The 23,345-nt window shown below is 46.7% G+C and overlaps 1 protein-coding gene across 2 annotated transcripts in view; it reads right to left on the reverse strand.

The window, feature by feature from the left end:
- The window catches only part of LOC144823936 (sperm-specific sodium:proton exchanger-like), an 8,804,346-nt gene that overhangs the window by 1,534,758 nt on the left and 7,246,243 nt on the right, over nucleotides 1-23,345 (reverse strand). For both annotated transcript variants that reach the window (XM_078682870.1, XM_078682871.1), the window contains one exon: nucleotides 10,546-10,644. In XM_078682870.1, coding sequence (XP_078538996.1) covers nucleotides 10,546-10,644 — 99 coding nt within the window. The remainder of the gene's footprint in view (nucleotides 1-10,545; nucleotides 10,645-23,345) is intronic.

Raw genomic sequence — 23,345 nt, forward strand, 5'->3', positions numbered from 1 at the left:
TCGTTTTCCCTCGTTTTTAAATTGGGCCACTCGCAGACCCACACTGCTGTCACCTCACTCCCACTATAATTCTGAAATACTCACCGCGTTTTAGCGGGTCCCTGTCCACTGTCTTGACTGGTGGCCATATTGGGAGGGGGGACATTGTAGGCGGCGCGGTTAGCGCTCCAGTGTGCACGCGCTCGGCGAACATAAAGTCAGCCATGCTGACGCGCAGCGTCATCACGCAGCGTCATCGCCGGATTGTCGCCGGAGTTTCGCCAGAGTCAAGCCTGTCTGTGCCCGTCCGGGCCCAGACGGGCCTAGGGCATACCACTCTGCTCAACTCTCCGAACACACGGATCCCTTCTTACAGGTACTCACGGGACTCACTTCTCGCATTACGCGTGCCAAGACATCCCAGTTGCTACTATTATTGGGCGGAGGGTGCTGCATTCAAACCCTGTTCCGGTTGTCGCCCACATAACACGGTTAAGGATCCCGACTCTTTTACGATGGCTCTGCTTAATTGCAGATCACTTCCCTGTCACTCCACGGAAATCCATTGCCTCCTTTTGGATTATAGTTTGGATGTTTTATTCCTTACGGAGACGTGGCTGACCACTAGTTCCGACCCCGACATTGTTAATGCTCTTCCCCCGGGATACCTCATGTTTCACCTTGATAGGCCGGATGGAAGAGGGGGCGGAGTGGCCATTATCTACAGAGACACATTGGTATGCAAAGCCGCAGATTGCGGCATTAATAACGCTGAGAGCTGTCATTTCACTCTTGGCATCTCTTCGACTGTCTCTATCTCTGGCATTTTGGTGTACCGGCCTCCCGCTACGCTAGGGAACTTCGTGGATTCCTTTATGGAAACTGTTATTCCACTTGCTGCGGCTTCGTCCAACTTTCTCACTCTTGGGGACTTCAATTTTCATTTTGACGACCCCAATGATGTGGTGTCAAGGGATCTTTTAAGTTCGCTTGGTGCACTTGACCTACATCTTGTCAATATGGGAGTGACTCATAATAGAGGTCATCAGCTGGATGCGGTCTTCGCAAATTCGGCGAATTTGCAGGCCCTCCAGACGTTGGCTCTCCCTTGGACTGATCACCACTTCATTTCGTTTAGCTGGTTGTCTGGGAACCGGAGAGATCCTCCACTTAGGCAACATACTGTGGACCGTCTCTGGTCGAAGCTTCCGGTAGACAGGTGGGCGGAAGAGCTAGCCAGAACTTGTCCCCATCCTGTAGATGACCCCAGCATCGCCGATCAGCTTGTAGTCAATTGGCTAACTAACTCTTTGGATTTGCTGATCCCGAATAAAAGGAGGCTTGTCAGGGAGAGAAGAATTGGTTCTGCTCCCTGGTACACCCTCGAACTCAGGTGTATCAGAACTTCCTGTAAAAGGTTTGAACGTGCTTGGAGGAGAGAGCAAACGGAGGAAAGTCGGGCCTTTTATAAGAAGGAGCTGAGGAAATATAAAAGGGCATTGAAGGACGCTAAAAGGGCTTTCTTTAGCGAGAGGATTGCGAGGGCTAGTAACTCCTCCGGCGAGTCGTTTAAAATCTTTAAAGAACTTCTGAAAGCACCGACCCCCCCAGTGCTACACGATGACCCTAAAGAACAATGTGAGGATCTGGCTAAATTCTTTTACTCTAAAATAGAGAAAATATTATCCTCCTTACCCTCTATCCCTCTCATTCAGGAATCAGTCATTGGTTCTGCAAACTGCCCGACTGAGTTTACATCCTTTGGCCCCTTCTCGGAAGAGGAGGTTACAAAGGTCCTGCTGGAGATGAAGAGTGGCTCTCCGAGCGATCCAGTCCCGATGAAACACCTTAAGCCCGTGGTTAACATCCTGTCAACTCCTTTGACTGATCTCATAAACCTCTCACTTGCTCAGGGCATAGTGCCACAGAGATGGAAAAAGGCTGTGGTGAAAGCCCTACTGAAAAAACCAGGATTGGATCCATCTGATTTGACCAACTTTAGGCCAATTTCTCTCCTTCCTGGTTTTTCAAAAATTGCTGAGAAGCTCGTCAATCGTCAGCTCTCGCACCATCTTGAAGCTAACCACCTGCTAGGAGACTCCCAGACTGGTTTCCGCCCCGGCCATGGAACAGACACTGCCTTGTTGGCAGTAGTGGAGGAGGCAAGAAGCACTCTCGACACAGGGGGGTCAGTGGCAGTGATCCTCCTGAACTTGAGTGCTGCTTTTGACACCGTGAACCATCAGGTGCTCCTCCAACGGCTGTCAGAGGCAGGTGTCTCGGGGACAGCTTTGAAATGGCTGGGTTCCTTTCTTGCGGATCGTTTCTACCAGGTCTGGGAAGGGTCAGAGCAATCTGCCCCAATCCCTCTTCAATGTGGAGTCCCGCAGGGCTCATCGCTGAGCCCTACTTTATTTAATATTTATATGACTCCACTTGAAAGAGTGGTCGCCCCTTCGGGGGTGAAGATCATCAGCTATGCTGATGATACTCAGCTGGTGGTGGGCCTCACGCAATTGGCGGCACACCCTGAGGTATTACATGACTGCCTCGCCAATGTTTATCGGTGGATGTCCATCTCTGATTTAAAGCTCAACGGAGGTAAGACCGAGCTGATGCTCCTGGGCAACTCCAATCCTTCCATCATTGCGAGTTGCTGGCCCCGGTCTCTTGGCGACCCACCATCCCCCAAGAAGGAGATCAAATCCTTGGGAATATGGTTGGATGACGATCTGTCCTTTCGGACTCACGCCAAGAAGACCGCAGGGGTCTGTTTTGGCTTGTTGAGATCAGCCCGTAAGGTGTTACCTCTGCTTCCTGCTCCATCAAGGAAGTTGTTGATTCGTGGCCTAATTCTATCCAGGCTCGATTATGGGAATGCGCTGTTTCTCGGTGCTCCGGAAGCTACCTTCAAAATCCTCCAACAGGTGCAAAATGCAGCTGCGAGAGTCCTTATGGATGTCCCTAGAAGACAGTCTGCTGCTCCGGCCCTTAAAGCGCTCCACTGGCTCCCCGTGAAGGAGCGGGTGAAATTCAAAGCGCTTTGTACAGCTCATAAAATTTTACACGGTAAAGGCCCTTCCATTCTTGCAAATATGGCCCGTCCCTACAAACCCTCTCGTCTGTTGCGCTCTGAGCAAAAACATCTTCTGCAGTCAGCGAGAGTAAGAAGAGCCCGGTCGGGGGGCAGGCGTTTTTCTGTGCAGGTAGCCTCTCTTTGGAACTCTCTGCCCCTTAAGATCCGCTCAGAACCCCAGATCCTATCATTTAGGAAGTTGCTTAAGACCCATCTGTTTCCTCGGTAGTGTTAGCTGAGTCTTCTCCTTTTTTTGTGGTCTGTTGCGCCGGGATGCCCCTGGGTAAGCCGAGCGCATTATAAGTTTCATAATAATAATGTACCGCAGACACAAACGTATATTCACGTGAAGTAGGGTGCATATGTCGCCAAGCATCCATCCAGCCCAGGGCATCACACATCGCTCGCAGCTTCGTATAGGGAGGGGAGAGGGGAAGAGGGGGGTCTAGCCCTCCCGGCCCTCGGCGCCCCCTGCGGTCCATGCAAGCATCCATCACCTCGTTCCAGTCACCCCCAACCACCGCCAGGGACTCTTGGACATCCCCCCATACCTGGAAAATCCTCTCAGCCAGGGCCCATTGCAGGGGGGGGGGCATAAACACTCCCAAGAACTACGGGCTCTGTACCCACCGTGCCCCTGACAAACAAATAGCGACCCTGCGGGTCCGCCCACGTCTTCACATGTACGAAGTGCACCCTACGGTGGATCAGCACAGCCACCCCTCTGGACCCCCTGGTAAAGCCGGCATGGTACACTTGGTGATAGCCCAATCGCTGCAAACTGAGTGCTTTCGACCCCATCATATGTGTCTCCTGAAGCAGAAGCACATCGGCAGTGGCCCTCTTCCCCCAGCGCAAGACCGCCCCACGTTTCACCTTGTCTAACAACCCCCTGACATTCCACGTGACTACTCTTAGGGACTCCACTGGGAGCCTGTGCGTAGTATCAACCATAGTCAGATGGAGTCCGCCAGGAAGGCCCCTCGTGTCCACACCACCCACCACTCAACAACAGCCGCATATTCATAAAAAGCATGTGCATCCCCCCCTTGCCACCCAAACACCCAAAAACTGTAGGGGCTGCTAAAGCCAGTCCCATTCCAACTCCCCACACCCCCAACCCCCCTCCCCTACACCTCATAGAACCATGAAGCATCTGTCGCGGCATGGGCGATCCCAAGCCCAAAACAGAGGGCACAGGACCTACCATGCCAATGGATCCCAACTCCCTTAGGCCCATCCTCACTACCCCCCCCAAAAACAAACTCCTACAAGGTAGGAGTGGGACAGCCCCCAATCGGCTGTACCCGAGCCAGTACCCACCACCCCACTCAACTTCCACGAACATAGTAACAAGAAGACATCGAGGCATCAGGAAAGCGTCCAAGGCGCCGGGCCACCGCCCCCATTCCACTCAGTCTCAGTAGCCACGCTACCCAGCCAGGAGCACAGAGTACCTGAAAGCAGCAGTGTCACTTCCCGGACATGTCAGAGTCCTCGGGTCCGTGGCCTCCCGGCGCACCAGCGGCAGAGGCCGAACGCTTCCGCGATCTAGATCTCCGGTTTCTCTTACCCTTGGACGGGTGATCTCTGCGTTCCGGTGAGGAACCCCTCGAGGACCCGGGATTCAATCCCGGCTGGTCCTGGGGCCGCAGCGCCACAGTTTCATCCGTCCAACGAAACAAATCCTCCGGAGTATCAAAAAACAATGTCTTGGACTGGAAAATCACTCTCAGACGAGCCGGGTACAGCAGGGAGTATTGGAGACCCAGACCGCGGAGCTTCGCCTTGGCATTCATGAAGGATTGTCGTTTCTGCTGCACGATTCTGGTATAGTCGGGGAACACCATGATCTTGTGATTTTCATAGAGGATGGCATCTTTGGACCTCGCCTCCCTCAGGATAACGTCGCGATCGTGGTAGTTCAGTATCCGAGCGATCACCGCCCTGGGCCGCTCACCCTCCGGCGGCCGTTGGGTCAAGGCGCGATGGGCGCGCTCAATGATGAAGCACGAGGACAGGCCCTCCGGAGGCATCCAGCTCAGCAGCCACTGGGTAAGGAATTGCGCCATGTCCCCCTTCTCGCACCGTTCCGGAAAACCAACAAATCGGAGGTTGTTGCGGCGGGCGCGACCTTCAGCATCCTCAGCCCGCAGCGCCAGATTCTTCTGCACCGATTCCACCACCGCCAGCCGTTTCTTCAAGGACCCAACATCGTCCTCCACGACAGATATTCTGGACTCCGCCTCAGTAATCCGCGCCACCGCATTCCGCAGGTCTTGGCGGATCAGGGTAACATCTGCGCCCACCGCGCCAATTTTAGCGTCCAGCATGTCCCGGGATTGGGTGATGGCGGCCATGAGCGCGGTATTATCCGGGGGGGGCGGTGGATGCTGACCCCCACCCGACGGGCCCGGTCCCCCAGTTGGCCCCGTGAATTTGTCGATGGTCGGTTGCTTGGATTGGCTGCCGCCCCCACCTCGGGTCATGATCGCCGCCTGTCCACGGGCCTCCAACAATCAACACAGCCGTGGCATTGGGGATCCCCACGCCCGTCGTCCACTCCAGTGGGGACTCCGTCTGCCAGGCACGACCCTCCACCAGAAGCGGGCAGCCGGTGTCCCCCTTCTCGTCACAGTCCAGGCAAGGTATAGCAGGCACCGGGAAACACCCCCTCACCACTCGTGGCCCTCAGGGCGATCGATGGGGCCCGTACACTTGCTGCCCACCCGTGGGTCTGTCGTCTCCGCCAGCGGTGTCTGGGGGTCCAGGAGGGGGCGTCCACAACTCGCCGCCCGCCACAGGGTCCGCCGACTGACAGCCCGCCGTGAAGTGGGCCTCCAATGCAGAGAGGCAACAGCCAGGCGTCCTCCACGGTCAGGAGCTGCACCCAGCCATCCTCAGGCGGGAGTCGCGAAAATTGAGGCCCCGGCTCCGCCGGGTCCGCTAGGCCCCTCGTAGGCTGTGGGCGACCCTCGCCCCCTCAAGGCAGTGGCACTGCAGTCGGGTCACGGGGGGGGACCGATCCCACCCCCGCTTGTCTTGCTGGGTCGTTAGCAGCCCAGGGAATGCGGCAAGGCCGCCGCGCCACTCAGGTGTCTCCCGGGCGGGGAGCGCCAAAATTGAGGTCCCGGCTTCAGCGCCGCACCAGGCCGCTCTCCGTCGCCAAGCGCCCCGCAGCAGTCAAGGCGCCGACGTCTCCAGTGACCGCACCGGAGGATGGCCAGAGCTCTCCGCAGCAATCGCCTCGCTCAGGGAGTGTGGCAGAGGCTCGGGGACAGGATAAGTGGACGGATAAGGCTCGGGCAAGCGGGAGCTCTAGGAAGCTGCGACCGCCATTGCCGCGCTCGTAGCCACGCCCCCAAAAGATACAATTTTTTATCACAAATGTAATTTATTTATTTATTGCATTTCTATGGCGCAGCAGCTACCCTGAGGGTTTCCCGGCGCCCTGGATCAGCATTTTAGAAGACGTCTTGTGGCCGTTATAGATCAAATAACCAGGCTTTCACTCCTTTGCGGAATCGAAGATAACAAGGTTCCAGTCTGAGATGGATAGGGAGTGAATTCCAAAGTACTGGTGCTAGGTATGAGAAGGAGCGGCCACCTAGTCGAGCTCTTTTTATCCTGGGTACAGAAAATTTAGCTTGCCCTGCTGAGCATAGATTTCTTGAGGGGATGTAATTGCTAACTATATTACATAGGTACTTAGGAGCTATTCCTGCATTTATTCTGTGCATATAGCACAGAGCTTTAAACTTTACTCTGCTGGAGATCCGCAGCCAGTGTAAGTTTTTGAGATGTTCTGTCATCCTTGTTCTCGCTGGGAGATTCAGGAGTATTCTTGCGGCGGAATTTTGTACCACTTGTAATTGGTTTAGTGTTCTATTCGTTGTTCCAAGAAATAGGACGTTACCATAGTCTAGACGCGACATTATTAGTGCCTGGATAACAGTCCTTTGTGCTCCCTCTGGTAATTGCCATAGGATTTTCCTGAGCCATTTGAGGATCTGAAGGCATGTGGAGGCCGTTTTGGCAATGTGTAACTGCATGGTCATGTTGTCATCAATAATTATCCCTAAATTCCTTGCATGTTGGACTGCAATTGTATAAACTATTTTTAGAATGTTCTCCAACAATTTCAATTATATACTAGCAAATGTGCATTTCTAATAAAAATAATGATGATGATTTATATGTATCGCAATTAAAAATACAAATGTAATATTTAGTTACATTTAAAACATTAATTCATCCAAACAATCTTTATTGTAATATATTAAATGAAATGTAATATACAAGCAAATTATTATTCACATATTTTAATAATCTCCCCACCCTTTTCCCCTAAAAACATTATGCCCAGCTCTCATGTATAATTACTTATACATGAGTTAAAACCAAATGCATTAAAACTCTTTAAAATTACAAATATTTATTTACAGAATATACTAATACAAAAATTGACATACAAATTACATACAACATTACAAAAACACTCGAAGGTTAACCCATGTTAACAATATAACATACAGCAATATCTTTTAAACTATATTTTTACAACAATGTTAAAAACAACACAATCTTTTCACCTTCAATATTTCCAATTACAATATTCTTGTCATAATATTTAAGTATCACAATATTTTTAATTCAACAATTCATCCAAACACCGGTTCTGGGTGGTTGCTGGCATTGTTGCGCCGGTCTTGCAGTCTCAGTTTTGTTGGATCTGAGCGTACTTTTCTGGGACTTGCTGTGAGAAAACATCCTTAGTACTCCTTTTCTAACTTTTACTTCTGTAAAAAGTTAGCAATAAGCATGCCCATGTGTTATCAGTCTCAAAATGTATTCCTTGAAGATTCAGGGGCCACAGGTGCAATAATTGTGCAATGAAGGATGACTAAAAATGAGAATACAAGGCCAGATGTTTGAAACATTTTACTGGTCGCAAATGGCCCATTGGGCTGTTTTCAGCTGGTGAAATGCATTTTACCATGTACAGAAGGCAAAATGTGACTCTGTAACTTGTTGCCAAATCGCATTTTGCTTGTGCTTCAGTATTAGGAAGGGGTGGTTTAGGGCGTCCCTTATTAACAAATAGCACTGGTACGTATGAATGTTTTGCGAATGGGAATGTGGTCAGAAAACATTTGAAGTTACCTCCAACTTTAGGTTATTGGTAACTCACTCTCAAATGGAAAGGGGTCCCAAGGTAGCTTTTCATGTTTATTTCTGATATGCATCCAATTTTCCTTTAAGGAAAATGGGCTGCATTACAAAATATTTAAAAAGCAATCATAGACATGGTGGTCTGCTGACCCCAGCAGGTCACCATCCCTGTTACTGTAGGCATTCACAATGGGTCACAAGTTGCACCCTGCCTAATGATTATTGATGAGGCAGTTCCATTTGCGAGCCACTGCAAATCACTAACAGTGTCAAACAGACTGTTTGCGATTTCCTAATTGCGAATCACTAAAATTCGCTATTAGGAAATTAAAAACATGCAATTTTGTACATCTGGCCCACAGGTACTTCACAGCATAGTTTAGTTAATGCAAAATGATCTCTTTGTCAGCCACACATTGTACAATCCTCTCAAGCTGAACCACAGGGGCCCCACTTGGAGGGTACCGACTCACCCAGGCTGGGTCCAGTGCGAGTTCAAGATGGTTCAAGCCTTTTCTGTTCCTGGGGCTATGATTAGGATGCCAGCAAACTAGCCCGTGGAGTCACTCTGGAAGTAGCAATCTGTATACTCGAACTTTGCTTCACCTGGAAGGATTGACTGCTTTGCTGTCTGAATCCTGCCTTGAACCCTCAGAGGCCTGCCCTGCTGATCGAGCCCTCTGCCACTTCTTAATCCGAGGACTACAAGAGTGACTCCAAAGGCTAGTTGGCTGGCTTCCTGATCAGAGCTCAAAAAATAGGGGGGAGGGTGAGGGAGAAACCTAGGTCCACCCTTCTGTGGCAATAGTGAACCTATTAAACCAGTTCGGATAGGGAACTAGCTGGGATGTAGATTATCACTCAGTATAAGCTGGAAGGAAGGAAAGCTTTCTTTTCTTGAGTCCCCTCACTCACCGGGGTTTCCCCACAGTGACATGCTTCATCATTGGGGACATCTCAACCAGCTGCAGGCTGAGGCGTGCTACGACTTGCTATAAGACGTAGGAGAAGTAATCGTGAGGAGCTATGTGTAGTGCAGGGGTGTGGTAGCGTGGAGTCTATCAAAAAGTACCTAACTAGTGGACAATATTCCTTTTTTCTTTCTTACAGATACTACGTGACTATTATGTACCTTACAACTTGATAATTTTATGTTGTATGTATTACTAATGCCTGCTTATTTTTGCAGAGTGTAGTTTATTTCACTTATCTCACTGTAGGTCACTTTGGGGTGGTACACACAGGGCAGGAATCTGTGTTGTCCTATAGAAGAGCTTTGGGGAAGCTCGAAACATGTTGACGTCTACTAGGGACTCCCAATGCATTTGGATAGGCCCACTAGAGACTCACCCTGGTTTTAATAGATCAACTAGGAGCTCGAATTAAGTTTTTTTCTGGCCACTACTTAAGTACTTTTTAATACATTCCACTCCACCACACCACTGCACTACACATAGCTCCTCACAATTAGTGCTCCTACGTCTCATTGCAAGTCGTAGCACGCCTCAGCCCGCCGCGGGTTGAGATGACCCCAATAATGAAGCATGTCACCGTGGTGAGTGAGGGGACTCAAGAAACAAAAGCTTTCCTTCCTTAAGATTCTCCAGCTCATACTGAGTGAGAATCTACATCCCAGCAAGGTCCTTATCCGGTCATACCAGATTTATAGGTTCCTGAACAGAGCCTCAGGGACAGAAAAGGCTCCAACTATCATGAACCAGCCCCTGAACCCAGCCTGAGTGAGTGCCAAACCCTCAAGTAGTGCCCCTCCAGTCCTGGACCCATTGCGTGGTGTTAAAGTAGCACCCCACTCAACCAACAACCCAGTTTCTCACAATTACATAAAACACTATTGAATTCATGAGAGTTTCAGCCAAATCTGAAGTCATCAGAGCACTTACATTTCTGAAAATATATATGCTCCCAGTACTGTACATCCATGCTTATTTTTGGTTTAAAGGTCAAATGTGTTCATCTCTCCTTCAAAATATAAGACATTTAGTCATCTAGATGTCATGTATGAGAGGCTACAATTCATAACTTATTCTTATTTCACTTGTTTAAGGGCCAGTTTAATTGGAACAGCATACATGAATATATATGATTGTGTCTGATCATTGAGATCACTGTTTGCATGTTTGAGTCTTGCAAAGACTCATGAGTCGAAAACTAGTTACAAGTACAATCACGTTTCTTAGTTTAATTTTGTAAATGTTAGAAACTGGTCATTGACTACATTATACCATAATATGTGCACAGTATGCATTTTAATATCCAACTATAAAACAATAGTAACAATGCTGGAGTCTGTGACTTACCTTCACAAGGCCAGAAACCATTAGATGGACACCTCTGGGATCTTGACGTTCATTGCATATCATATCTCCGTAGTCAAAAAACAAAATTTTTGCTTTGCTCTGCAATCACAAAAGGCATACTTTTTTGAACATGGGATCATTTAGATTAAACCAGCGAAGCAGCTTTACTTTGAAACATAGACCATGATCCACACATTTTATCAAGCAATTTACATGAATAACATCAAAAAGTTGCAGTCCAAAGAGCCTTTGATAATTCGGAGCACTCGTTTTATCCCTCATTTTGTTTTTTGGTCCTTGCAATGAAAATGGAAGCAGGAACCTGGCATGGACAGGAAAGCAAAATCAGTCCTGGTAAATTTTATCAGTCTAGCTCCTGTATGGAACACAGTGAGCTAGTTGGACCACTACTAGAGGGGCTTTGGGAGGTTCTCCCCAAGAAAATTTGGTAAACAATGGCAAAAATGCTGTTTTCTATATCACATTTTCCATTATATATTCAATTGTATTAGCTTTTAAAGTTTAGTAAATGATGACCTTGCAGTGCAACAGTGTAGGAAGGTGCCCTTTTCGACAAGGTCACCCAGACTTTGCCTGGTATTAGCACAAACCCCGACTCTAACATCCTCACCCAAATCCGCAATCCAAATTATTACTGGTATGGGAAGGGACCCTCCCCAACGCAGACACCCCAGACCGCCAGAGTACCTAACTTCTATACCCAGGGCCCTCCCTGACACTCAGAAGCCTAATGATGAACCTCACCTCAACTGTATGCTCATCAACAGCAGATCTGCTGCCAAACATGCTACAGAAATAGCGGAAGCCATCCTCTCACACGACCTGGATGTGGCCTTCATCACTGAAACATGGCTTAATACCCTGTCTCTCCCCAACATGGACATGCTGGTGCCTCCAGGTTTCTCAATCATCCATAAAGACAGACCTGAGCACAGAGGGGGTGGTGTAGCTATCATTCACAAGAGTGACCTCTCCATTTCAGAGCATCCCTCTTGCCTTTATAATTCCTTCGAATGCCTATCGGTCATCATCAAATCGAGTACTAACAGCCCACTTCACTGCCATCTCCTGTACCATCCTCCCGGTAACCACAACGAATTTGGAGCACAGCTCAAGGACTTGATCACCCAATGCGCTCTCAGCAACGCTAGTAGCCTAATTCTGGGGGACCTTAACCTGAGATGGAATGAATCAAAAAACCCACTCATCCAATCTCTGAATGACCTCCTGCTAGAGCACGGTCTGTTCCAACACTGCCTAGAAGAAACACACCACCGAGGAGCAATCCTAGATGCAATCATCGCGGACAAGAAATCAATCACTATTGACTACATCATTCCTGTCGACTGGTCCGACCACCACATTATTCTTTTTCATATCAAACATCAGGCCCTTCCCAAACCCCCCACTCTGGCTCCTCCTAAATGGGTCAGGAACACATCCAGAGTCCCTCGAGACAAACTAGAAGAAGGGCTTAGCTCGCTCCTTCCAATCGAAGTGGAGCACCTCTCAACCTCTGATCTAACCTCCCTCTATCACTCCAACCTGACACTCTCCTTGGACAAGCTGGCTCCCCTGAAACAAAAAAAACCTAGAAAAACACCCTCAAGGACTTGGTTCACCACTGACATCAACGAGGAAAGAAGACACCTCAGAACTGTTGAGAGAACCTGGAGGAATAATCCCTCCTCCCTCCATCGCAATCAACTTAAGGCAACACGCAGAAACTATAATAAGCACATCATGAACAAAAAGTCATCATTCTTCAGCCTGGCCCTAAACAAAGCTAAAAACCGCCCCAACAAACTCTTTAATATCATTAGGAGCCAAACATCCAAACCGGCAACTTCCAACATGACGGCGTCAAAATCGCTGTGTAACAACTTTGCTAGCTTTTTCAATGATAAAATCGCCAAAATTGATCGGGCTCTCAGCACGGACCCTGCCTCTCTCACGGGGACCTCGACACTAGCATCATTAAGCAATCCTCCAGTGAGTCCTCCTACGCTTTGGTCCTCATTCCGCCCCATCCAGGAAGTTGGTATAATCAAGCTGATAGCCGCCACCAAACCCTCATCCCACTCCCTAGACCAGCTCTCCTTGAACCTGATGAAAGACTTGAAGCTTACCCTAGCCCCAATCTGGTGCAAGATAATCAATAGTTCACTGAGTACGGGACTCATTCCTGACTGCCTCAAAGTAGGCCAAGTCACGCTGCTACTAAAAAAACCTGGTCTGGACATTGAGGACATGAACAACTTCAGACCGGTGTCCAACCTTCCGCTCCTATCTAAAATTCTCGAACGATGTGTTCTCCCTCAGCTAACCCAACACCTAGAGAACATCAATCTACTTGAACCTCACCAATCTGGATTCAGAAAGGGATGCAGCACCGAAACCGCAATCTTAAACGTCCTAGACGATCTTCACATGTCCCTCGACTCGGACCAATGCAGCCTTCTCATCCTACTTGACCTATCAGCCGCATTCGATACAGTTGACCACTCCCTGCTCCTCAAAGCCCTCCAAGAGCGAGCGGGTATCGAAAGGACGGTACTTAAATGGTTCTCCTCCTTCTTCCACAACCGCTCACAAAGAATAAAAATCAACGACTTCGAGTCCGACCCCCGGCCAGTCAGTAGAGGAGTCCCTCAAGGATCAGTTCTCTCTCCTCAACTCTTCAACGTATATATGGAACCCCTTACCACACTTCTAAGGAAATCTAACATTCCCTTCCACCTATACGCAGACGATACACAACTCTACCTGGAAACTACTTCGATTGAAGACATCCACAGACTAAACGCCACACTCAAAGAGGTCCAGCAATGGCTCTCAATGAACCACCTCAAACTCAACCAAGAGAAAACAGAAGTTCTTCTCATCTCAAACAGAGACAAAAACCCGCAAATCGAAGAATGGCTCAAAGCCTTAGACGCCCTCAATCGGGCTCTCACGCCAACGAATTCTGTGAAATCCCTAGGGATCACCTTCGACTCCAAACTGGACATGAAAAAACACATCTCAAAAGCCGCAAAATCCGCATTCCTAAACCTGAAGCTCCTGTACAGAATAAAACCATTCCTACCTCCCAAAGATCTCAAACAGGCCACACAGGCGTTGGTGCTTTCCAGAATCGATTACGGAATCGCAACCTTGACCGGTTCATCAAGTTCTCACTTAGGTCCCCTGTCCACGACCCTCAATGCAGCAGCAAGAATGGTCACAGGAACAAAAAAGTTTGAGCACATCTCTCCGGCACTTAGGGAACTGAAGTGGCTTCCTATTGACCAACGAGCCAGCTTTCGCACAGCCTGTCTCACCCATAAAGCCCTGCACACAGGCAAACTGGAATATCTGGCCGCCAAACTCAAAAGGGCCGGTCAGTCCAGAAACCTCAGAAGCTCCAACAGGCTTCTACTCATCCCACTAAGAGCTCGGAAACAAAAAACCAGAATGAAATCCTTCGCGGGTAATGCACCCAAAATTTGGAACTCCATCCCTCCCCACATCAGACTGACCCCTTCCTTCCTGAAATTCAAGATACTTCTAAAAGCCCTCTTCCTAGAGCGCTCTCGACCGTCAAGATGAACCTAGAATGGACTGAAGAAGGCTTATATTGATTTCCCTACTCCAGGAATCACGCTCCGGTACTGTTGTCATTCTGAAGCTGATTTACTTAACCAAAGATGCTTTGTCTGTATTTTCTTCTTTGTTCCTTTTTTCCGTTCAGATATTGTTTGCATATAACTTGTACATGCTGTGAAGCGCTCTGATACCTCCGGGTCCAGCTAGCGCTATACAAAACTTTAATAAATAAAATAAATAAAAAATGTGATTTTTACTGGAAGTGCACTGGAAGCCAGCTAACCAGGTCCCCAGCGCCAGATATCTTTCCCAAAACGGTGTTGTTATTTCTCCCATTGGTGATACCTTTAGTACCCTCTGTAAGTCCATAGTAAATGGAACCTCTGATACCTAGGGCTGGAAGTACTAAAAAGGGCTCCTAAGGGCTGCAGCAAGAATTTTGCCATCCCAAGGGATCCCTTACTAAACCCATTCAAGACTGTCATTGTAGGTACAGACCCAAAAGTGAGAACACAACATTACATATATCCCCGTGTGCCATGTCCCCATACCCTGCATCTAGTGTTTGTAAGTCACGAGTTCAGCTCGTCATGAGCCATGGTTCCCGTGTGCTCATAACGAGCTGAGCTCGTCACGGCCGTTAGAACGCTCACACGCGGGCTAATTCCCCCTCTGTGCTGAACGTTCTATTAAAACGGGTATGGCCGTGACGAGCTCAGCTGGTCATGAGCACACGAGAACCGTGGCTCGTCATGAGCACCGGGGCGCTGTGTGCGCCTCCCGCCACCCAGCACAGCAGGGGAAACAGCCCCGCGGTGAAGAGGTTAAAGCCCTAAGGCAGGGTGCCTTATGTTACATGTGAGGGCAGAGCTGCCTGAGCAGATATGCCCCTGTGATGGTCAGTTTCATTGCGACCAGTGCAAGTGATCAGGGAAGCGTTTTTAAAACATGTGCTGGACACTGGTGAAAATGAGTTCTTCAGCTGCATGATGGCTTCACTGAAAAGAGGGATATTTAGTATAAAACATCTTGTATTAATAAACCCACACTGATGCCAGTGTGGGAGTTAGTGATATATGCCCCAAGAGGGCACCTTAGAGATGCCCCATGAAAACCTACCAGCCCCTGATGCTGATGACTGACTTCTGTCAGCCTGCTACCAAAGACGAGAGTCTGACCCAAGGGTGTGAAGGTGTTTGCTCCTGGGAGGCCAGAAACCAGGCTTCCTTGGGCATGGGGTGATTTCCCCTCCTCTCACGTGATAATCTACAGATTAACATTCCAAGGCAAACGAGCGTCAAGTATCTACTGCCTTTGGTGTGTAAATCTGCTTTCTCTCACTGGAGGAGCCTATCCCCTTTGTTCAGAACCATCTGGCATGTGGACAGGCTGGAGAATTATCTAGTCAGATAGGCGTGTCAACCCTTAGGCTAATGCCAACCCTAAGGTGAGCTACCTGAGGTGGCAGTGACTTTTCAAAGTTAGCCATATTGGTGAGGGCAAAAATCGGGAATTCCTGGACAGGGTTATGACCAAATTCCCCAGGAAGTGGTACCATTGGCTACTACCCTATACTCGCCTAACACCCCCAAATTCAGTATTTAGGGGAATTCTGCACCAGTAAATCAGATCCTGCTGACCAAAAGGATGGAAGAGCCGTGAAAGTAAGAACTGTTGAAGAAGCAACTGACTTGGCACCATCCCTGCTGGCCTGTCTGTTGCCCACGATTTCGTCAAAGTGAAATCATCCTGCAAGCTGCTGTGTCTCCAAAAGCCAAGGACTGCCATCACTTCAGCCATGACTCAGGAACTCCCGTGGCCCAGCAGAGCTGCTTCACTGCATCCTAAAGAGACATGAAAGGACTACAGACTTGCTAAAACCCAAGATCAAAAAGCACCACTGCACCCGTGCCACCTAGCCTGAGCTGAAGAGGGCCAATGATGCCAGTATGGTCCCCCGTCCCTCCAGAGACAAAGCTTACCCTGAACTTGCCCACTCTGGACTTTTAGCCTCCTGCAGCCTGCACTTGCAGGCCCCCTCTACCGTGAGTGCTCCCGGTGACGAAATGCGATGCCTAAAGAGACCTATGCATCCGTCGCCCCTGGCCTGTCCAGAAGAGGACCAAAGGCATCCCCACGTCCCAAGCATCATGACAGCTAAGCCTCCCTTGTGGTTCTTAACGACTGGCTTCCCAGTCCAAGCCTGCAGCCTCTTTTCAACCAGTCTGATCCCCAAAGGATAACACTGGGCACCCGACACTGAAAAGCACCTCTTAAAGTAGCCGTCCCAGTGTCACCTGAGGTGACCTGTTGGTGCTGCATTGGGTCTTGTAACATACTCATCATAAGGCCAGAAGTCTGGTCTCATAAGTTGCTGTACTGTATTTAAATGCCATAACTGTTTTTCCTCCCATAAGATAATTTTGAAGCTTCTGAAAAATACACTAAGTATTGACTTTTTAAATGCAAAAATATTCCTCTTGAAAAATGTCATTTCCTGGTGGTATTGATTCTGGGGCCTAAACATATATAAAGATATGTGTTATTTTTATAAATTGGTGTGGATCTCCTTATAGAGTTGTGTGCATCTTTTATTGACTTTTGTGTCTATTTGCAGATGTCTAACACTTCTCTCTGAGAGGCCTACGACTTCTTGACCACACTACCCCCCTAGAACAGCAACTTGGGACTGCTAGAGGAAGCCCCTGTCCACTGGTAAGGGAATACCTGGACTCCTTACACGGTATACCTTTTTTTGGTATACCATTTGAAGTCAGCTTCCAACAACCAGAATACGACAATCTTTATTTGGCTCTTCAATGACTCCCTCATTATCGTCCTTAACAGTGCCTCTCATCTCTCTGTAGTCTCCATCATGTCTTTCATTTGTTTTATAGTGCCTCCAATACCAGTGTAGGGTGTCGGGCATTTTACATCACACACACACATACTGAGGCAATGAATTATACGTGTGTAAATCATTGTCTAGAAAATGTTACATAAGAAAAAGGGTACTAAAAGGTGTAGGATTCATGTCATCCATACTGGTAAGCGCTTGGTCTGGAGAAGCACAAACTTGGGATTCAGAATATACCACCGTTTTTCGGGTTGTCTTTACTAATAAGAATTCATTTCTACCTGAACAAACATCATAACAACATAACTTTCTAACCTGTGCCATACAGTTTGCATGCAGCTGTTTGATGGTTGTTCATAGCTCACTGTGCTAGATTGCGATTGTAATTTATGAACTACACAGTAGCAAATGGATCTCTGTGACAACAGCAGTAACCCGCTCAGCTATGAACATAAAAACTGTTTTGTGATCTGCATGGTGCATGATCTTTGCAGCAGGCATATTATCCCTCTGTCCTGCTTTAGCTAGGTAAAAACCGCCACTAGCGAAAACTCTGATCTCTCTCCAGTATGTATATTAATCACTATAGTTATCTTGACACTTTTATTGTTGCCTTAAAAATTGCTGTATATACAACAAACTCTTGCAGCAGGTGCTGTTAAAACTGCTACAAAATCAGGCCCCAATAACAAAACTGTCCCCCCACCCTTCGAACCTTCCAGCCTCCCAAGCACCTGATAACAAGTTTATGTAATGTGTGCACTAATGTTACACATATATTTGTATGCAGTTCTTAGCCATCCTTATACATGATTTTTTAAAAGATTTACTGAATGCTACATGTAATGTGAATTTAGTGCACTAAAACTTAAAGTCATTTGTTTAAATGTGCACACGCACATTTCATTGTGCTTCATAAATGATGTTTACTATTTTCTGCTAATATGACATTTCTTATAGGTACTCCCATGAACTGTTAGTTTGAGATTAGATATGTAACTGCACTAGAGATAGAGGTGAGAACTGAGAAGATCTTGACAAAAGATCATGAGGAACCACAGCATCAACTAAAAGTCCTATTCAGTATTGTTGCAATCTAACCTGTGCGTGAAAAGGAGATGTCGTTCATAAGTCTAGAGTGAGACTTTCCCCCAATCTTTCAGTTTTCAACATGAGAAATGGATGGAACAATGGACCCCTGATGCAAAGGGGGTGTTACCTAGAAGACTGTCCGTTATAAGTTAGTGTTCAACCACTTAGAGAGGCAGATGCCCCTTAGATTTTTACAGATGCATTCCTGAGCCTTTCAGGTTCCCTTACCACAGAGTCCTTCGAACTCTGAGAGGTTTAGAGTAGACCTTACACTTATTTCCTGACCCAAAAATTACTCTTGACCAAGCTTTTGAAACACTGACACCTTTCCTCACTTATTATGTCCATGCCTATACCTTATGGACATTTCTGATTTAGAAACTCTTTAGATTTTAAGAACCATCCTTTTACCTGGAAGTCTTCCAAAGGTGATTTAAGTTTACACATGCATACACAATAAAACTTGTGACACTTTTCTGAGTACCAGATATTGCTATTGATCTTTTGTATTGCTTTGCCTGAATTGCTTGTCTGCCTTATATTAGTCATTCTTAGTTTTTTCCACAGGTTGGGACTACCTGCAGCTATTTTCTATTTGCATAGCATGGTTTTAAGAGTTGTGTATTTGAACTTGATTTTGAATTTGTAATAAACCTTCTTAACTCTAACTACCGATTCCTGGTCCTCGTTTTGTAGACAAAAGAGTTGCACTGTTAATTGAATTTGATTGACGTCTATGTTAACTCCCATCACCTCCCAGTTGGACAAAAGGTTCATAGGAAGACCAATGTAAAAGCAAGTGGGCCCAGAAAAAGATGTATCAAATCTGGTATCACATCGGATGGTTTTCCACTAACGTGAGGAAGTTAGGGTGTCCTTTCTACAAATTGCCCAAGCCTTGACCGAACTACAAAAAGCCCATGATTCGGGCGAAGGTTTGATGGAGTTCTACTGGTTTGGAAATTACTTATAGCAGTGGAGGAGTGTGAGTATGAATAGGGTTACACATTGTAATTGCTTATGCTTAGAGTGTGGTACTGTGCAGTAGTTGTGTGGTGTTCTGTGAAAATTATTTAAGTTAATGTGCTAATGTGGCGCTTAATACAAAAAAGTTGAAGTGCTTACCGGGGCCGCCATGGCCTAAGATCCTGGGATATATACCTGCATGATAGGAGTTTCAGTGTAGAAGACACTGGGTGTAGTTGTCTGCTGTGTTATGGTACTAATAGTGAGACTCCATTAACAGCATTATTGAGATAAGGACTTCATCTTTGTGTGATTGTGAGATATGGTTGGTATAGTTGATCCCAGTGCACAGGGAATAACTATCAATCCGAGTGAGCACTCGCTGATCGATGTGTCACTTGGAGTGAATGTCAGGATGGGTCAGAAAGTATTGTTCCAAATTGTTGTTAATGTGTATGAAGATCTTATTTAGTCGTTGAAATTGCTTGCTTTGTTTTGGGCAAATTGCTTGGAGAAAGCGCTTGTGGAGATTGTGAAGGAAGGTGAGCTGCTGCATGGAGAGAGACTGACGTCACAGTATGCTGTGCTGGTATAGGCCAGTTGGTGTAAAGCTATGCTGGTATTGGTTTAATACGTCAAAAGAAGCCATGCTGGGATTGGTTGTAGTCGCTGAACAGAGAATTGTGGGTGAAAATCATTTCCTGGTTTGAACAAAAAGTCATTTTTGAATATTGCATATCTTGATTAAAAAAAAATATTATTGAAAGCATTATAAAGCCTAGTGAATGGAGATGTAACCATATCTGTTAGAAAGGGGGAAGAGGTACAGCCCGAAGGTGCACCATGTCATACTATGGTGATACAGGTGGGCCTTAACACATGTTTGGATCGCACAATGGCATAAGCTCACTGAGAAAGATGTTGCATTGACAATTTCTAGTCATGAGACATTCAATTTGAAATCATTGTGCATTTATGGAGGATGCTGTATCAATTGAAACCACATCCTATACCTACCCAGTATGAAGTGCTTAATTCCCAGGAACGTATGGCCCATCTTAGACAATGACACTTCAAGGAGCAATCAAGAAAGCCATACACACCTGTGCAGATACAATATTGTATTCAGAACAGAAATCCTGGAGAACATACATGCTTGAGGGAGCTAGACCATATCCTGCACTAATAGGAGAAGGAGAGAAAGGTAAACACAAGAATAAGAAAATGAGCATAGTTGAGGACAGTGACAGTGACTAAATTGAGTTTACTGTTAACCATCCACCTCTATACTGGTGTAGTGAGTAATGTACCTATGAATGAGACTGTTTATGTGCCTACAGCAACAGTAAATATGAGTCCCAATCCGATGGGAGATAATTCAGGAATGATTTCACATGCTCTTACCGCCCCAGATGCATTGACATTTCCTGTTACAGTTGATCCTGTAGTTCCTTTATATAAGCCTGGAGAAGCAGGAAAGCCTATAATACTTATGCTGGTCCGACTGGAATGTATACTATAGCTAGCAATTCAGTTGGCTCAACATTGAGACCATCACGCAGACTCCTATGGTTCCAACTGAAAGGTATACTCCATGTGCGGCAAGTACAGACCCTACATAATATCAGACAGGGTTTGACCTAACTAGGAAATTTCCTCATAGATCACTCTTTTCAATGCCCAACATGAGGCAGTTGAAACCCCCTCCCAAGCTTGAATTGGGATCCCTAATTTTCCTTATCCTACAAGATCCTACCCCATTGAGGCCATCTGTAGATTTAAAGTCCTCATTGTGATTTGTTGGCCTAACTAATATAGGACGCTGTTGAACCAAAATAATGCAAATCCTCAAACTCTGCCCCCCTCAGGTATCAACTCACTCAGTATCAATTACCCTCCAAAATGGAGGAAAAAAGTTCAAACAAAATATCCTAAGCAGCAACACCTGAAGCTCTCATATCTGACTTATATGTTTGCTTCTAAAAAAGAACCATCAAGACCAATTTAATCTTCCACACAAGATGCAGAGCAAAATGGCGGAATGTGTTTTACTCCCTCAAGGCAGTCAAAACCTCACACAACATCCCCTATGGCCTGAAACTGGTTATATCACCCTCCTTTACTAAACGAAAGTCACTATCACAATTAATAAAAATGTCAACATCCTCATTCTAGCAGTGGATATTGGCCTACAAGTGTTTGACTCACTGTTTTTATTTATTTATTTATTTATTTATGCATTTTTATATAGCGCGGACTTTACCCGAAGGTGTCAGAGCGCTTCACAAAAGGAACAGAAATGAAACATAATGAGAAACAATACAAAAGCATACGTTACGTTTCTTAAGGTAATAGAGACATTAGTGATCAAACAAAATACATGAGGTAATAAAAATTGTGAGCAACCAACAATATATGAGGTAGTAAAGGTAATAGTGACAATTGTGAGCAAACAGAATACATGAGGTAGTAAAAATTGTGAGCAACCAAAAATACATGAGGTAGTAACGGTAAAAGTGACAATTGTGAACAAGCAGAATAATACAAATTGTGAGCAGCCAAAAATACATGAGGTAGTAAAAGGTGCACAGGAGGAAAAAGTGACAAGTGTGCAGTTACAAGAGAAAACAAAGTATCATTTGAGGTATAATACTGCAAAAGGTGCTAGGCATTCGGGCACAAGAACAAGTGTTATGTAAGACAAGGAGGCACTTGTGCCAGAATCAAAGGTAAAAACATGTGAGAGGTAGCAAACCGTGTGTTACAAGGGCACAGTAGTGTGTGCATGTTACACAAGGGCACCAAACACAAGTACATGGAGAATACTCCAAAGAGGCATACACTCCAACCCCAGGAATACCCTGGGAAGGCACTTCCATGGTCGTGGAAAGTCTTCCTCCACATAACAAGAGGACGTGAATTACTTTTGGAGGTGTCTCTGGAGGAGGAGAACTTTGAGGTCCCTTTTGAAGGCCTGGGAGGAGGCGGAGGTCCGGAGCTGAGGCGGAAGGGAGTTCCAGATTCTCACTGCGTTGCCTGAAAAGGATTGGGCCATTGTTCTCTCCTTCTTGAAAGTGGGAGGTTCTAGTAGAAGCTTCTCCGCATTGCGTGAGGGTCTAGAGCCTCCAGAGAGTTTCAGTTTATTCGCCAGGTAGCGAGGAGAAGAGGAGTGTAAGGCTTTGTGGGTGATACAAGCGGTCTTGTAGATAGCTCTAGCCTCGAAGGGAAGCCAGCGAAGGGTGGATAACATCGGTGTGATGTGATCGCTTCTTTTGGCCCCATAAATGAAGCGAGCTGCTGAATGGAAAACAGACTTAAGTGGGGACAGGTGAGATTTGGGGAGGCCAGTAAGAAGAGAGTTGCAGTAGTCTAGTCTGGAGAGGACCAGCGATTGCACCAGGGTTATAAGATCCTGCTCCGGGAAGAAGCGTTGGATTCCCCAAAGAAGGCGCAGTTGGTAACGGACAGATTTTGCAATAGAATTGATGTGGGGAGTTAGACTGAGTTTTTTGTCTAGTATAACTCCAAGGGATTTTGCGCTGTCGACAATGATGGGTTTATTGTTAAGTAGATTCATCTGATCCATCCATGATTGAACTGGGGGGGAGAGAGTGAGGAGGAGAAGAGGAGGAATTCAGTTTTGGAGGGATTCAGAATCAGTTGATGAGTTGACATCCAGTTTTGGATGGAGTCCAGAGTAGAGCTTAGGAAGGAGAGATCATGAGTGGAGGCAACCTTGAGGTAGAGTTGAGTGTCGTCTGCATAGAGATGATAGTGAATCCTGGATTTGCTTAGGAGGTTTCCCAGTGGTTCTAAGTAGAGATTGAACAATGTGGGTGCAAGTATAGAGCCTTGAGGAACACCCTGACCTACCGCCACAGGAGACGAAAGACTGTTCGCAATTTTGATCATTTGGGATCTGTCAGAGAGGAAGGATGCAAACCATTTAAGCACAGTGCCCTCCATGCCCATTCTCTGTTGAAGGATATTGAGGAGGGTGTTGTGATTGAAAGTGTCAAAGGCTGCAGACAGGTCCAGAATAATAAGAAGACAGGACCCCCCCCGAATCGAGTATCCTCAGTGCGTCATCAACCACTTGCAGAAGGGCTGTTTCAGTGCTGCAGTTTTGCATGAAGCCAGACTGACAATTGTCCAGAAGATCATTGTCCTTGATATGACGAGAGAGTTGATTTGCTACACATCTTTCTGTGATCTTCGCAAGGAAGGGAATGTTAGTAATGGGGCGGAAGTTGTTGAGGTCATTCGCATCAGCAGT

The sequence above is a fragment of the Lissotriton helveticus genome, chromosome 3_1, assembly GCF_964261635.1.
Source record: "Lissotriton helveticus chromosome 3_1, aLisHel1.1, whole genome shotgun sequence".
In the NCBI taxonomy this organism is placed as follows: Eukaryota; Metazoa; Chordata; class Amphibia; order Caudata; family Salamandridae; genus Lissotriton; species Lissotriton helveticus.